This window comes from Elephas maximus, chromosome 8 (genome assembly GCF_024166365.1).
Source record: "Elephas maximus indicus isolate mEleMax1 chromosome 8, mEleMax1 primary haplotype, whole genome shotgun sequence".
In the NCBI taxonomy this organism is placed as follows: Eukaryota; Metazoa; Chordata; class Mammalia; order Proboscidea; family Elephantidae; genus Elephas; species Elephas maximus.
In genome coordinates this window covers 120,859,592-120,876,818 of record NC_064826.1, presented here as the reverse complement: position 1 = coordinate 120,876,818, position 17,227 = coordinate 120,859,592, and the positions used below count along the sequence as shown (strand labels likewise).

The following is a 17,227-nucleotide window of genomic DNA, read 5'->3' as shown; positions in this document are numbered from 1 at the left end:
GAAAATTATATCAATCACAAAATGGAGGACAACCACACAATACTGGGAATCATGGCCTAACCAAGTTGACACATATTTTGGGGGGAGGACACAATTCAATCCATAACACTGAGGAATATCTTGATTTTACCCTCATTTTTTTAAAATTGAACTTTAGATGAAGGTTTACGGAACAAACTAGTTTCTTATCAAACAGCACACATATTGTTGTATGAAATTTGTTAACAACCCCACAACATGTCAACACTCTCCCTTCTCAACCCTGGATTCCCTATTACCAGCTTTCCTGTTCCCTCCTATTTTCCAGGGTTACCCTCATTTTTAAGGGCAGTTTTGCCAGATATCATACTCTCGGTTGATAGTTCTTTTCTTTCAGCGTGTTAAGTGTGTCATCCCACTGCCTTCTCGCCTCTGTGGCTTCTGAGAATAAATCAGCATTTAATCTTATTGGGGATCCCTTGTATGTGATAATATGCTTCTTTCTTGCTGCTTTCAAAATTCTCTCTTATCTTTGGTTTTCAAGAGTTTGATTATGTGTTTCATTGTGGCTCTCTTTGTGTTTATCCTACCTGAAGTTTTTTAAGCTTCTTGGATGTGTAGACCATATCTTCCAACACATTTGAAATGTTTTCAGTCATTACTTCTTCCAATATCCTTCCTGCCCTCTTTTCTCTCTCTTCTCCTTCTGGAAGTCTCATGATGTGTGTATTAGTTCACTTGATGGTGTCCCACAGGTTCCTTAGGCTCACTTTTTTTTTTTTTTGGATCCTCAGACTTGGTAATCTCAATTACCCTATCTTTAAGCACACTGATTTTTTCCTCTGCCAATTCAGATCTGCTGTTGATGCCCTTCCATCTTAGGTTGGGTTCTCTAGAAAAGCAAAACCAGTAGAGTGTATAGATATATAGAGAGAGATCTTTATATATATGTGGTTGTAGAGGCTGGAATGCCCCAAGTCCATGAGTCAGGATAGACGCTTCTCCTGACTCACGTAGCTGCAGGGGCTGATGAAGCCAGGATTGGCAGGTCAGACAGCAGGGCTCTTGCTCTCAGGCTGTGAAGATCAAGGAATCCCAAGATCATCAGGCAGGACCACAGTCAGATGCTAGCTCAGGTTTCAAGAACTGGAGGTCAGATGAACAAGAGCCAGCTGCAGGATTCAGAGTGAGCAAAAGCCCACGAGCCTTGCCAAAATTTCCACTTATATTTGATGCAAGCCACACACCCAAGGAAACTCCCTTTCAACTGATCTACTTGCAGCAGAGCCCATCATGGAGGGGATCACATTATAATCATATCTCATCATGGACGTGATCACATCATCACATGACTGCCAAACTACATCATAACCACCAAAAAGCACTGAAAATCATGTCCCGGCCAAGCTGACACAAAACCTTAACCATCACACCTTCCATGAGTTTTTCAATTTTTGTTATTGTAATTTGCATCACCAGTATTTCTGTTTGGTTCTTTAAAAATTTTTCTCTTTATTGAAATTCTTGTATCATTTGCCTGATTTCCTTTAGTCCTTTTTGTTTTTCAACTCTTTGAGCATATTTAGTAGTGTTGCTTTAAGTCTTTGTCTAGAAAATCCATTGCCTGTCCTTCCTCAGGGTCAATTTCTGTCACTTTAGGTAACCTTTGTGGCATAGTGGTTAGGATCTATGGCTGCTAACCAAAAGGTTGGCAGTTCGAATCCACCAGGGACTCCTTGGAAACCATATGTGACAGTTCTACTCTGTCCTATTGGGTCACTATGAGTCAGAATCGACTCAAAGGCAATGGGAATTTGGTCTTTTGTTTGGGTTATCCTTCCCTATTTCTTCATATGCCTTGTGATTTTTGGTTGAAACTGGAATATTTAACTATTATATTATGGTAACTCTAGAGATCACCTTCTTCCCCTTCCCTAGGGTTTGCTTTTCTTTAGTATTATTATTTTCAATTGTTGAAGGCTGCAGTTCTTCACTTCAGCACCAGACTCCATGCCTTGGTGCACCTGCTGTGGCCACTTCACTACTGGTTTTCCTTTTTGGGGGAGCCAACTGTCATTGCTCACCACTAGGTTCCCTAAGTGGGGGCACCAGCTGTACTACTCCTGCATCAGACTCTCTGCCTTGGAGTGCCTGGTGTGGTCACTTCACCACAAGACTCCCCACCTGACAGTGCCAACTGTGGCGGCTCTCACAGATTCACCACTTGACTTCCCACCTGTGATCACTGGCTGTGGAGTTCCAGCCCCAGACTCCCCACTTAGAAACAGCAGGTCTCACAGATTTACCAGCAGACTCCTTGCCTGGGAGTGCTGGCTGTCACTGTTTCACTGATAGGCTCCCTATCTGTGGGCACTGTTCACTATAGCCACCCACAAGATGGCCATTTTGAGCCAGGGAAGCGGGTGGGTGTGGACAGATGGAGACCCACTGCTCTCTCATCATTTATATGTTATCCTTTTGATTCCATGTTTGCATGGTCAATCAACCCTTTGACTGGTATCCAAAGTTCTGAGATGGCTGATTTCATTAATTTTTGCTTGTTTTCTTCTGGATGTGTTGTGGGAGGACAGGAGCATGCAACTTCTTATGCTGCCATCTTGCTCCACCCTTCCCTGTACATTTCTTTACAAATTCCTTTGACTCTATAATTATTTCAAAATAAAACAAAATATCCCCAGAAGTACTGTCTAGGATTATTTTATCCCAGCGTGAAAGATAACCTATGGGGCTCTCTGTTGGGTTTTTAGAGCCTTGCTGGACCATCTCCATTTGTCTTACAGACCCATCCTCCACCCATCTCCTTTCTGCTCTGTGCCTGCGGGGCTGACCTGTGTGACTGCACCACTGCGTTCCTGAGGCGTGACCCAGCAAGAGGTCATCCAGTGGGAGAGTGGCCAGGATGCTTCTCCCTGCCTGCCTTGGCACTGAGGTGTTGGCAGTGGCTAGGACCCTCTGGGACAACAGTGTCCACAGACAGGCCCCTGTTACAGGGCTCCAGGGCCACAGGGCTGTGATCATGCTGCTTCCTCCCTTGCCCCTCAGCCTAGGGGTAGTAAGGGCTCCCTGCTGTGGCCAGTCCCAGTGGTATCCTTAAGTTGTCACACCTCTGTCAGCAGTCCTGCATGGAGTCCCTCAAAGGCTCTTCAGAACCCACCTGAGTGTGTGCTGTCTTCCCTGCCAGGGCTCTGTAGATAAAAGCTCAGGTTTAGGATTCTCTGAGCAGAGAGCCAACGGAGGCCAGATACCATAGGGACGTATCCCAGGACACAGGGTGAGTGAGGAGCAGGTGTGGGATCAGCATCTGAACCTCAGGCTCCCTGGATTCTGTCAGGTTGGTCCGTGAGGGGTCACAGCTGACCATACATACTCCCCTCTAGCTTGGGCAAGACTCGGTCCAAGGAAAAATTAACAGCCATTTTGGACAAGCACCTAATACCAGGGGGCAAATAAATACACAGGATCGTCACGTGTCTCTCTAGCCCATTATGACTCTCACCACCTGTATTGGTTTCTATTGCTACTGTAACAAATTGCCACAAACTTAGTGGCTTAAAACAATACACACTTATTCTCTCAGTTCTGGAGGTCAGAAATCTAAAATCAGGGTGTGGGCAGGGCTATGTTCCCTCTGGAGGCTCCAGGGGAGAATCTCTTCCTTGCCTTTGCCACCTTCTAGAGGCTGCCCACATTCTTTGGCTTGTGACCCTTCCTCTAGCCACAAAGCCAGCAATTACTTCACTCCAAATCTAGCCTCCTTGTCACACCTTCTTTTCCTAACTTTGACCCTCTTGCCTTCCCTCCCACCAGCCAACATGGAACTTGTAGGCTGTGAAGCAGGTCTAGCCGTACGGTTCCTTCATTCTGGACTCCCTTTGCCAGCAACACACTCCTGAAAAAGCCTCAGGCCTGCCCTTCCCACCTTTCCCTTCTTGGCCAGCAGCACCTGAGGGAGTCATGGGGGACACGTTCCTGTATGGGGTAGAGGTCATGGATTCCCAACCCAACTCCACCCTTGCTGGCTGTGTGTCTTTGGGCAAGTCACTTAACCTCTCTGAGCCTCAGTTTCCTCATCTGTAAAATAGAGGCAATTACTGTCTGTAATAGTATCTAATGGCTGATAAGGGCTAGCTTGTCTAGGAGGGATGCCTGCAAGCTCCTCTCCCTCATCGGAAATTGGCCGACATCCCCAGTACTAGCCAATGCAAGCTTGGGCCCAGGGGAGGAGACTGGTGCTCAGCTTCCAATACTGATGTGGTGAATCCTGCCACACACAGCTTGGCTGCCAGGCTCTGATCAAGGAAGGACGGTGCATCTCCAGTGAGGACTAGGCTGGAGCCAGTGTTCTCCCATACCCTATGGCTACTGTCAGACTGAGAAGGGCCAGCAGTCCCCTAATATGCAGCATGCATGTCCCCACTGCCAGAGTGGGGCTCCCTCTCCTAAGGTCTAACATCTGCCTCTGCAGGCTCTCCCTAGGGTGGGCCTAGGCCTGGCAAGCATGCACCTCACCAGTCCCCAGGGGTGTCCAGGTCTGCCGCTCAGCTGGCTGCAACCACTGCTCTTGCTCACACCACCCTACCTTGCAGGGTTGCTGGCTGATGGTGAAGGGCAGGGCCTGGCACAGCAGCCACCATCACTGCAGCCAGGTGACCCCACAGGGTGGGTCCATCCCAACTCCACTGTGTGGCCTCTCGGAGCATTGGTGTCATGAGAAGAGCCAGGTGTTGCCTCATTCCTGGCACAGAACTTGGCACTGCCTGGGCCCTCCTCAGCCAGGCTCAGGCAGGAAAGTAGGAGAGGGAAGTGGCAAGGAAGGCTCCCAGGCTCTGGGCTGGGTGGCCAATCCTAAAGGTGTCCTGGGGACAGGCAGGGCAGCTTCCTACTGAGGAAGCAGCGGGACTCCAGAGGCTAGGGCCCCTGTGCCCCAGGCACCTGCAGTATGTTCCCCCAGAATTAGCAGCAGAGAGCCTCAGACCCTCCCCAGATGGAACACCAGGCGGCCAAACCCCCTGGGAAACAGTGCACCCCAGTGATGGGCCAAGCACCTCCCACTTCCGGAGCAGCCTGCCAGCCCTGGCTCCTGTGCCTGCCACCCAGGCCGAGAGCCAAGAGGGGCCTTTTCTTAGGGAAGAACTCCTGCCCACTGGGCTCTCCCTCTTCTCACCCTCCTCTGCTAGTGGGCCTGGCCTAGCTGTGAGCCCCTGCCAGCACAGTGGCTGTGCAGCCCCAACACCAGCCTGTCACACACAGAAGCAGTATGGATGGGCAGCAGGCGTGTTCTGAGGCCTTGGGGTTCAGGGGGCTTTCCTTAAAAGCTGGATGAGAGAGTCAGGGGGTTCTTTGCTCTATATCCCAGCCACTTGTTTTTTTTTCCCTTTCAACGTCCCTGAGACAGGGAGGTGTGTGGTGGGACCAGCATTCGCTCACTCAGCCAGTCAACAACTTGTCCATGGGCACCTGCTGTGCACCAGGTGTGGGGCCAGCAGCCACGCAGACTGGATGCTGCCAATGCTGGGGAGACAGATACAGAACCCCAAGTTTGAAGGGACAAGTGTCCCAGGGGCCAAGGGAGAGGGAGACAAGGGGTATAAGGTTGAAAGCGAGGCCAGGGCCTGGTAGGGAATCTGGACTCTATCTTGAGAGTAAAGGGAACCAGCTTCCACCATGGTTTACTAGATTCCAAAGCTATTCCATGTGCCAACCCCAAGGGCTGTTTTGGTGTCTTGGTTTCCTCAGTGGCCAAATGCGGCGGAAACAGAGCCTTGTTTCAGGGACCCTCCAGGCCAGCCAGTTCCTGTACCAGAACCCTGGTGGCCCTGCCCCGGGAGCCCCACCCAGACTAAGGGGGGCCCAGAGGAACCTGTGATGGGGTGAGAGCTTCACTGGACTAAGAGGGTTCCTAAGCCCTGCAGTAAGAAGGAGCCCCACCTGCACCAATTCACTGTCCTGGAGATGGTTGGGGTGGTGCAGTTTAGGGGAGCTGCGTCTGGGTTTAGGTGAGCTGGAGAGGTGCAGCTCTGAGGCAGAGGGGTCCAGGCTGGGTGGGTCTGGGTTGAAGGCAATTCTACATGGGCCTCTTCTCCGATGGACCCCTCCCCAAATGCCACCCCAGAAGTTGGCCTTGATCATAATCAAAGCTAAAAACCAAGCTTCAGGCTGGGAAATTTTGTAATAAATGCAACTGGCAAAGAATAAGCCTACAAATTAATCATAAAAGATGAACGGCATTGTCTTAGTTATCTAGTGCTACTATAAGAGAACTATCACAAGTGAGTGGCTTCAACAAGCTGAAGTTTATTGTCTCACAGTCTAGTATGCTAGAAGTCTGAATTCAGGGCATCAGCTCCAGGGGAAGACTTTCTCTCTCTTTTGGATTGGAGGAAGGTCCTTGTCATCAATCTTCTGGTCTAGGAGCTTCTCCATGCAGGAGGAACCCTGGGTCCAGAGGACGTGGTCTGCTCCCAGTGCTTCTTTCCCGGTGGTATGAGGTCCCCATCTCTCTGCTTGGTTCTTGTATAGTGCAAAAGAGATTGACTTAAGACACAACCTAATCTTGTAGATTGAGTGCTGCCTCATTAACATCATAAACACATAGGAAAATCAGGTGACAAAATGGTGGACAATCACACAATACTGGAATCATGGCCTAGCCAAGTTGACACAGAGTTTTGGTGGACACAATTCAATCCGTGACAGGCACAGTAGAAAAAATGGACATTCACAGAAGAAACCTGCATGCCTAATGAACATATGAAGAGCGCTAGTCGGTGCCAAAGAACGCCTGTAAGAATTGCCACTAAATGCTGTGACTGAGGTCAATCCCCACAAACAGTTGAGGTACACGCATCTGCAAAAACCTTCCTGCAGTCTCTCAGACCCCACGCCCTCTGGCCTTGCAGACCCTCGCTGCACCAACTAGGCCTCCTACCGTCCGCTGGGTCCCATGCCCAGTCCCCCCTCCACTTCCTCTTTACCTCCTGGCAACACCCCGATCCCCCAATGCGGCTCCCCTCAGGCTGCCACGGTGAGGAGCGTGGGCAGGACAGGAGCAGGGAGGCAGGCACCAGTGGGTGGGAGGCCATCCAGGGCTGGAGTGCAGGAGTCTGGCTGGAAGGCATCCACATACCAGTGATACTGACACCATGGGTGTACATGGGACACAGGAGCATGGGACAGGAAAGGGCCCCGGGCACCACCATCTAGGTGAGCAGAGAAAGGGCTGGCTGAGAGGAGGCTGCACAGGCAGGACGTCAGACACCAGGCAGGTATGGAATCCCAGAGCTGGAGCAGGAGAAAGGTGGAGTGCCCGGTAGTGATATGTCCACTGGGTGGACACGCATGTGGTCGCTGGTGACCATGGGCTGAGGAGCAGTGAGGAAGAGATGCAAGGCAGAGTGGACAGTGGTGGAGACAGCTGAGCAGCGTAGGTGTCTCAGAAGAGCAGGAAATACAGGGCAACCCTTTCTTGGAGATGGGGTCACTGGACTTCTAGGCGTGGCTGGCAAGGCACCGCCTGTTTCTGAGAATACAAAAAGCTCAAGAAGGGGCTCTTGCCCTCACAGGGTCAGCAATCTCTGGGGAGAACAGTTTAGGGCACAAGGGATGAGAATTAAATGAGAAGATGTAGGAATGGGTAAACACTCCACACCTGGGCTGTCGTAAGTGAACCCCCCACCCCGCCCAGTGATAACCTGTGCCGCTGTTGCTGCGCAGGAGAAAGGGGCCGGCTGGCTTGAAATGAAGTGAGCTATGCTGTTGGCCAGTGTGTGCTGCCACAAACGCCACAGACTTATGACCCAAAGGCAGGAATGCCAGGGGCCTGCTGCAGCATGGCCGTTTGCTCCAGAGGCTGGGCACTAGGTAGTGAGTTGTGACCCCATCACCCTGAGAGGCACCCCAGGCTGGAAGGCCGCCTCTGCAGGCTGGGGAGCACACCCTGTGCAGTGGCCCCCTCCTCATCCCCCATCTTCTGCTACTTAGGAGGGAATGCATTCACACGAGAAATGCTTGTGCCAACCTGAAAATGAACCCAATGTGGGAGGCAGAGAAGCTCTCTGCTTAAGTGGTCTTGCGGCTCAAACGTCCTCACAGTAAATGTTGCTAGTGATAGTTGAGCCACGGAGACTGATTCCAGTCTGTAGGCCAAAACCTGTGTGGGGGAGGGAAAGGGAGTGGGAGTTCCCTTATCTCTTCTTTTCCCTCATTTCCTTTCTGGTGGAGAGAGACAAAAGCAGCTCCCAATGGAGAGCACCCGCTTGGAGAACATACCACTTTGGCACCGTGGGTCTTGTTGCCCTCAGACTGGCCTGTTTTGTCCAAAAGAAAAGAAGGAGGAAATACAAAATCCCCACAGTTCCAGTAGCTCAAGGCTTGAGTTTGTAAGAAAAAATAAAGTACTTCAGATGAACGGAGCAGTAGCCACCTGACCATTCCACTCTCCAGGGCCTGCTAAGTGCTTCTTCGCAAGTATGAGGCTGAGGCAGGCGAGGCTCTTGGGAGCCAGCCCTGGGGACACACACACGCTGTCCCTTCTCACAGCAATCAGGCTATTTTAGCTCTCTGGAGAACTGAGGACTGGAACGATTATGTATGTATTTTGGGGTTTTCCTTGACCATGACCCACTTCACAATGCACTCACACACACAAATACATACCTGCACATCACCCACCTTGATGTTTTCCTGTAGCTTCAACGTTAACGGAGTGCTTTATTTATTTGAGTGGCTACTTTGAGGTGGTGCAAGTGGCTAACATGCTTGGCTGTAACTGAAAGGCTGGAGGTTCGAGTTCACCCAGAGGCACTTTGAAAGAAAAGCCTGGCCATCTACTTCTGAAAAATCAGCCACTAAAAACCTTACAGAGCACAGTTCTATTCTGACACCCAGGGGTTGCCGTGAGTTGATGTTAACTCAGCAACTGGTTTTTATTTGAGTGAGTCTGGCTCCATTCAACTCAGGCATTTGAGCCGGCTGCCTACTTGGGACTGTATGGTACCTGAAAACCTTCCTTGGGAGGCCTGGATGGCTGCAGTAGTGGGCAGGTGGGTGTGGCCCACGTCCCTGGTGTACCCAGCATAAGTTGGGGAGTATAGACCCACTCCAGGATGCCTGGCTGGGTCTCACCCTGCCCATTACCCTTGCTGTGACCTTGGGCCCCTTCGCTCCTGGGCCTCAATGCCTCATCTGTAGCAATGGAGGGCTGGTTGGTCTGTGGGTTGTAAACCACAGGCCTGTGGTGCTTCCTTAGTGCAGACCTGACTTCCTGTCAGTAGCGAGGCAACTCCTTGGGGCCACCCACCAGCCAGGTTCCCCCTCTCTCCTTCTGTCCCAGGGCATACCGTCCCTTCTGGCTGCAGAAGTCCTTGGCCCGGTCATTCGCACTGTTTCTGAGCGGTGCTCAGGACTGACTTGTCTCTGGGCGCTGCCCGGGCTGAGAGCTGGGCCACCTTGGGAGCGCATCAGTCTGGAAGGGCACAGTCTGTGCCTGGGTCTCCACACGACCGGAGCGCGGTGGAGCGTGTAGGTGGGGCACCGTGGGTGCAGAACTCGGTTAATTTCAGCACAGAGGTGTGAAGTTAGCTCCTCTTTGAGCTGGAGGTGGGGACGGGAGGAAGCTGGAAGAGTCGAGTACTGAGTACAGACCTGCTCTGCCGCCAGCAGGTGCTACATCTGCAGCTTTCTCCACCCTGGAGGAGCTGCCTCCCAGGAGGCCGTAGCCCCTGCCGGCCTGGGGTCCAGGCACCGCTTGCCCACTGAGCAGAGGGGTTACCAGCCTGCACCTGCCTCTCTGAGGAGCTGCTGCTTCTTGCCTGACATCCTCATCAAGACCACCAGGTGATGCCTGGCCTCATTCACATAGGCAGAGAAGATCCAGGGTCACTCTAAGCCTTGCATAACACCAACTTAGAAAGTCATCCCTGGGTCACATAAATTCCTCCCCATCCATCAGTGGGAGACCCAGGACACACAGGTTGTCACCCCTGAAGGCCCAGTCTGCAGCTCCATGTCCAGGCTGAGGACGTGGGCCTCCTGCCCTCTTCTCTAAGGCCTACTGGTTAGAGTGTACTCTGTGGGCTAGACACACCCTGAAAAAGGGGCTTGTCTTCCAGCCCCTTGCTTAAGCCTCACCACCCATCTTTGAGGGTGTCCTACATCTCAATTTCCAGAGGAAGACAGGTGGAGCTTAGAGAGGTCTTCTGAAGTCCAAGCTGAGCTGCAGCCCCGGGGACACTGCTGTGTTCAGTGTCCTTGATCCCAATTCTCGGGAATCCAAGCTAATACCTTCAATTCGAAACCTTGGATATGACCTGGAGCAGCTCCCCAGACTCCATCTTTCCCTGCATGAGGAGCCTCCCTTTAAGTCCCCAATCTCACCCATTCTTCTGATGCCCAACCCTGGGCACAGGGGGTTCAGCCACTCTGGAGGCGGACCCAGGCCCAATCGACCAGGCCATTGGCTTCTGGGTCATCACCACATAAACGTCTCCCGGGCTGGGGGCTGGTCTACAGTCAGGGCTGCAGTCACCGAGGGCTAGCTTTGGGGCTGACAGAAAGCACTTCAAGGTGCACTCTGATGCCAATGGTAGAAACACCCAGGGTCCTGGCCCCAAAGGCGCAGCGCCTCAGCCAGCTCAGAGGAAGCTCTGTGGTGCCAGGTGGGACACTGGCACAGAGCATTGAGTCTGCTTTCCCCTGGCAGCACCAGAGGTCTTCACTCACTCATTCATTCTATCACCAAGCACTGCCAAAGCTTCTGCAGAGGACGACACTAGAGTGGTGGAGCAGTACCTGGCTGAGAAGCGAGGCTGAGGGCTGAGCCTGTCCCGGCTGTGGCCCCTGGGTCCTTGTCTAGAGGATGTTTTAATGTGACGGAGCCACACAGAGCCTGCAGCATGTCCAGTGTTGTGCCTGGGCACAGTGTCTAAAATGAAGACGGGTTTACCCTTTCTAATTCTAGAGAAGGATAAGAATGAGGCTGAACAAGCTGGGCAGGGAGGGGCTGCTGGCCTCAAAGGGGGCTGCCAGGCAGAAGCATTGAGGAGGCGAAGGACAACCTGGGCCCGTCGCAGAGGGTGATTAGGCAGGGGAGAGAGTCAGTGTTCCTTGGAAGGGGTTGGGGGTTTCATGGCACTGGCCACGTCCTAGGGCTGGGCTCCTCTTGTTAAAACAAGCCATGTGACCTTGGAATGCCACTTCTCTTCTGTGGCTAAACTGAGTGGGGTGGAATAACATTTCTTTCTGGCCCCTCTCACCCAGCTCCAGGCTCTGAAAAGCCTAGGGTTCCCTCCTGGTCAGAGAACATTCACAGGAAGAGGGTCCTGGTTGAGGGTGGTGGGAAGATCCAGCCCCAGTCTGGCTGAAGGGCCCTGGACTTGCCTCCCAGGATGACAGATGTCTCTCCTGCAAGTGCCTCCTGACAGCAATGCTTCCTTAGGGGAGTGGTCCTGACCCTGCTCGGACATGTGCACCCCGAGAGGCCCTGTGCATGCAGCCAGCAAGCCGCCCCCAGGGCCCTGCCTCAGAATAGCAGCAGCCAGGTGGGGCCTGGGACCAGCTGGGTGCAAAAAGCCCTTTTGCTCACACTCCCTCAGGTCCCAGATATGCTGACCGCAACCTGGAACCTGGCAGGATTCTCCAAGGGTGGGCAAGAGTCCCACCACCGTGAGGAGGAAACGTTTGGCTCTGGTGACACTGCAGAAACCCTTCACAGACAGGCAAATGGGCCAGTGAGGGGGGTGGCTGGACCAGGTCAGGCCTGGGTCGGAGGCCCGGGCCAGCTGACTCCAAAAATCAGGTGCTTTCGTCACAACAGCCAGCCCCGTGGGCATGGCAGAAAACAGGCTGTGTGCCCGCAGGCAGAGGGGCCCATGACCGGAGGGCTCCTCCCCACTTCTGATGGCAATGCCAGTCTGCTCAGCATTCAGTCTTAAAAGACAAAACCGTGAAAATAAAACAAAACAAAACCACATTAGTGTGGGCTAGCTGAGGGGGAAGCTGAGGCTGAATCATACAAATTTTTTGCAACTCTTCAACTGAGTGGCCCCATCGTCCTTTGAGGGCTGGCAGAGAGGCCCAGCCATCCCCAGGGAGATGCTGGCACCCCGGGCCTGGGTGGTGGGAGTCTGTCCTACCCACCCCTGCCAGGCCAGTCCAGACAGCTGGTTTCACAGATCCTTCAGTCAAACAGAGCAAAAGTGGAATGTGCAGCCTCCGGCAGGGTCACATAGACCCTGTGTGGTCCTGGAACAGAGCCAATAATGTAGTGCCCCTTGGGGTGGCAGCACTCCCCTTATCCTCACTCTGTTCAGCCCTGGCCCTGGCCTGCTCTCCTCTCACCCCCGGAAGTGTGCCCGCCCTCTGTGGGGATGCCAGCCTTTGTCCCAGGGGCTGGCTGCTTCTGAGGTGCCAGGATCTGTGCCGTCCACTGCCTGGTTGTTTGTTGCCAGCTGCCCAGCAGGGGAACAGAGCTGAGTGGGGGTGGCTCTGTTCCCCCAAGCTGAGTGTTCCAGGCAGTGAGTTCTTTATACAGCAGCTGACGCCTCTTGGACACATTTCCAAACGAAACTCTTGATTATTTTTCCCTCCTGCACTCTTCAGGGGCAAACAGCAGATGCCTCTCCTTCCTGGCAGATTGTTCCTGACCAGTGGTAACCCGTGCCTCCTAAGTGTTCCTCACACAGGAACACAACACCTGCTGCATGCTGCACGCGGTGGCCTGGACAGGGCGGGCCAGCAGGCCTGTCCGCAGGTGGTGCAGTTTGGGGCCTATATTGGAGGCAGAACAAGACCCAGTGGAGTCTCCTGGTACTCGGGGGCAGGGGGGAGAGTATGAGGAGTCCAAGACCTGGGGCTCTAGCAAGTGGGTGAAGGCACTGCCACTGATGAGAGGGGGCCTAAGGAAGTCTGTGGACCTCCCCGCCAGACACCAACATCTCAGTGGGGACACGGTGAGCATGCAGAGGGCAGGGGGGCTCTACTTCACTGTCAGTGGCAGGGAGCCGCAGGCGCATCTGGAGCCAAAGAGTGCTGGCACCCAGCGCAATCACAGGACGTCAGCCCTTTAGAGGAAGCACTCTGAACCCTGCCTTCATCTCAGGGATCCGGGTAACAACAGAATTCCAGAACCTATTTGACATGGATATCAGATCTATAGCTCCAAGTCTCTTTATATCCCTGACCAAAAGCTTATTTGATTTTCGGATTCTGGGCAAAGTCTCACATCCAAACAAGCACCAAGTGAGTTCAGGTAGGCTGGGCAACACCTTCCAGGGATCCCCATTTTGTTGTTTGCTGCATCCAGGGACCCAGAGACCTCACAGCTGAAAACCTGGGGCCAGAACTGTCTGGGGAGCAAATGTCACACTCGGACCCAGAGTTGCTTAAATACAGATTTATTGCAAACCAACACAGGGCGAGAGAGCGACTTGACAGGCTGGACACCCCTCTCCTGGGCTCCCAGGCCCGGGAGTGAGCCGCCCTGCTTTCCTTGAAGCCTCAGCTGATGGGGTTAGTGGCCAAACTGCTGCTGTCCTGTCTAAAAAGAGAAAAGAAGCAGTGTGCACTAGGTCCCGAGGCTGGGCCTATTCGGGAGGCAGGGAGGCAGAACTGTCCCCCAGAGTGGCTCCGCACAGAGGGCAGGTGTGTGGTGTCCCCAGCACGGCCAGGCACTCTGAGGCCTGTGCACGTTCTGTGGCGACAGGTGCTCGGGCCGCGCGGCATGAAGGACACCCCTGGGGTGCACTCAGCACTTCCGCCAAGGCCCACGCTCAGCTTTCCCATCTCCTCCCTTACTGTTTTGTTAAAGCAGGGTGGGGAACGGGGAGGAAACGCGACACTGGAAACAGATCCTGGGCAAAAGGAAGACAAACTACCATGGAAGTAAATGGCTCACACAGTCTCTCAAGTAGCTGAGATGCAGGGCATCTCACCCCACCTCGACATTCCTTCTGGAAGACTCCCCACAAGGCTGTGTGGCCCACCTCAGTGACCCACACAGAAGACAGGAAACACACTGAAAGTGGCTAAAGCACACACACACCACGACACAGGAAAACCCAGTGTGGGGCGAGTGTGCAAATCCAAGGCTTCCCCGGATCCCAGCACAGTAGCCCAGCCCCCTTGTAGGGACAAGTCTGCCCGTCTGCTGAAGAGGGACCGCGGCTCCGGTCCCCTAGCCTTGGTGACTGGTATGAGACAGCAGGACTCTCACGTTTGATGGGGAGTAATGTCGGGTCCCAACACATCCTGGGCTCACACCACGACATCAGAACAGCGTTTTGGACCCAGAGAAGACTTCCTGGGTGCTTTCCCACAAGGACTGCTGAGGGACAGTGCTGCCTATGACCACCGTCTGCCAGAAATCTGCCTGGAAATGACGGCACTGAGACCAGCTCCTGAAGATGGAAGCCTCCAGGACTCCCACCTGCTGATGACATCCCAGACAAGGAGGCAGAGAGCAGGCAGAGGCTGCTCCCAGTGACAGAAGCAGGCTTCTTTTTCTCTGTGACTAGGTCCCCTTATTCCAGCTGCTGTACGTGGTAGCAGGGCAGGAAGTGTCTGCCACAGAGGCCCACCTGACCATTGATCAGACAAGTAGCAGACGCTCAGTGGGGGCAGCTACACACACAGGTCTTGGCGGCCCCACTGCACGACAGGCTCTGGGCTGGTGCTCTCAGGGCCAGCAAGTGTGCTGAGGAACCCTCCTGAGGGGCCCTGCCTCCTGCTCCAACCAGCTGACAGCCAAGTCTGCTCTCTTCACACACGGCTGTAGCCGATAAACCAGCCCAATCGACGGTCGCAGGTCATGGGGAAGCACGTGCGCATGCTCCTCTGGAGCCGTGGATGCGCAGAGGTGTGGGCTCCTTGCACCCAGCCCAGGGCCGGGCAGAGGGTGTGAGGTTCTCAATCCCCGTGGCTCCACTGCAATGGAGGCAGAGATTCTTCCTCAAGCAGTCCAATGGTTGTCCCAGGCCCCACAAGTCAGGCTGGGCTTCCCATAAGCCATGATTCACACAGAGGGTATGATGGAACCAAAGCAGGGGTTAAAAGGAGCCAAATCCAGTGCCCTGAAGACATGGTCTGATGCGCAAAGCCAAGTGTGCTTGAGCAGTGGTGTGGTGGGCGGCACTGGTCTTGAGTCGGGTCTCGGTAGGTGGGCTGCGTGACTAGAGGGATGTGCTCCTGCGCAGACAGAAACCCCTACTGCGTCTGGGCCTTGAGGCCAGAGCTCAGGACTCTCTTCCGACATCTATAACAGGCAAAGTAAGACAGCAACAAATGCAGATGCCAGGATCCCAGTTTCTGCTGTGTGGAAGAAGCCTCGGGCACAACAAAGAGACAAGCAGGACCACATGGAAATGCACCCACAAAAGGTCAAGAGTCAGGGGCTCTCACACCAGCCAAGGGGCAGCTGCCACAGAGCCACCTGCACCACGCTCCTGCTGGCTGTCCAGCTCAACCACCCCACAGACTGCAGCTATGAAGGGACACCCAGCAATGGCGCCCTACCCCACCCAAAGAGAAGCAAGCCGCAAGCTGAAGACGGCGGCGTCCAAACAACAGCAGCAACAAGTGGGGGGGGGGGGGGGGGGCGGGCATTGCCATGGAGACAGAGCAGGCACTGCCTGGTGCTGGGCTGCTTGCACTTAGAGGCACCTGTCAGCATGGCCAGGGCTGGTGGAAGCCTGCCCTTTGCCTCCTCAGAGCAGCAGGAGGAGGTACAAGGCTGGGGGAGGGCCTGATTTCCCTTCAAAGAAAAGGCAGGCGTGGTGGGGAGGGAGCAGATGAAGGTCCCTGGCATGCAAGGGAGCCTTGGAGGGGAGCCGTGGAGGGAAGCCGAGTGGGGCCATGCGGCTTCTGCCTTCCATGTGCTGGAGAGGGCCTCTGGTTCTCTGGCTGCTAAAACTGCACCGCCCCGGGGGAGATGTTGAACATGGCAGGGTCGAATCTCTGGCCTCGGAAGGGGGAGCCTTCAGCATCCCATCCCTTCTTCAGCATCTCATGGACTTTCTACAAACAGAAAATAGAGAAATTAAATGTGACCACAAGGCAGGGCACTCCCTCCCACGGCAGAACTCCAACCGGCAGGCACAGGTCCTTTCTGCTTCCTCCAGCTGACTCTCCTCAGGTCCCAGGGAGGGACATGCTGGTTCAGGAAGCATGCCGGGGGTGGTCAAATGGCCAGGAGGCCTTGCACTCCCACGATCAAGCCATGACCAGAGGAGGCACTGTACGCCCCACTGGCCTCTCCTCACAACACAGACTCTCTGGCCCTCATCGTCCTGTCGCCAGCAAAGCGCCAGCTGTTCCTCAGGGCTCAGCTCCTACCCCTTTCTTATCAGGCATCTCTGTCTAGCAGCTATGTGGGCACATGACCAAGTGTCCAGGGGTATGTTCCAGAGAGGAAGGCCCCTTGGTAAGAGCCGCCCTGAGAAGTCGGGGAAGTGCATGCATGGTACTGAGACGTTGACCCTAAGGGACCACAAGGCACACAGACCATCCAGTGGACAACCAAGGCGTGACACGGACCTGACTGTCGTGGCCCCTGCAAGCATCCATGGAGACGTGGTCAGAGCTGGTGGCGATTTAGTTCTTCCCAGTTTAGTGTGTAGCCATATGCAACTGTCCAGCCTCCAGGGGCCAGGAGGAGGTCCAGCTGTGTGCCAAGGTCAGGGAACACGAGGAAGGCTGCTGGGCAAGGGTACTTTCCCTGTGCTCGCTGACCCTGCGCGCCGCACAGCTCCTGCCGCCTGCTCTGTGCGCAGCAGCACAGTGGCCATGCCCAGGAAGAATGCCTCATCACAGAGTGCTGGAAGGCTGAGTGACCTCTCCCCTCTTCCCACTTAGAGGAAGGGATGGGAACTGTTGCGCAGGCCAGGAAGTCTCCTGACCCACTTGGCAATGTTCCCTGTCACAGAAAGACTGCACAACAGCCAGGAAGACAGTACACTTCTCCTCTCATCACAAGGCCAGTGTGTGGAAAGTTCCTGGTGCTGACAACACTGCAGGCTCTCAGAACCTCAGCCTTTTCTAAGCACCAGACGTGCACGGCTTCTCCCCTAACAGGCCAGCTTCTGACACGATGGCTCTCTCTTTTCTGTTTTAGACCTAAGTGACAGCAACAAGCACGTCAGAGACATTTTAATATGTGTTAAACCCCAAAACTAAACCACTGCCATCGAGTTGATTCCGACTCATGGTGACCCATAGGGTTTCCAAGGAACGCCTG

At 54.1% G+C, this 17,227-nt stretch overlaps 1 protein-coding gene across 4 annotated transcripts in view; it reads right to left on the bottom strand.

The window, feature by feature from the left end:
• Positions 1-6,266: 6,266 nt before the first annotated feature.
• The window catches only part of NUDCD3 (NudC domain containing 3), a 208,079-nt gene continuing 197,118 nt past the window's right edge, over positions 6,267-17,227 (bottom strand). For 2 of the 4 annotated variants that reach the window (XM_049894501.1, XM_049894500.1), the window contains exon 5: positions 6,275-16,008. In XM_049894501.1, the coding sequence (XP_049750458.1) occupies positions 15,898-16,008 (111 nt within the window). In that variant the 3' untranslated portion in view covers positions 6,275-15,897. Of the gene's footprint in view, positions 16,009-17,227 lie in introns of all 4 variants that reach the window. The other 2 variants (XM_049894499.1, XM_049894498.1) reach the window with 2 other exon arrangements.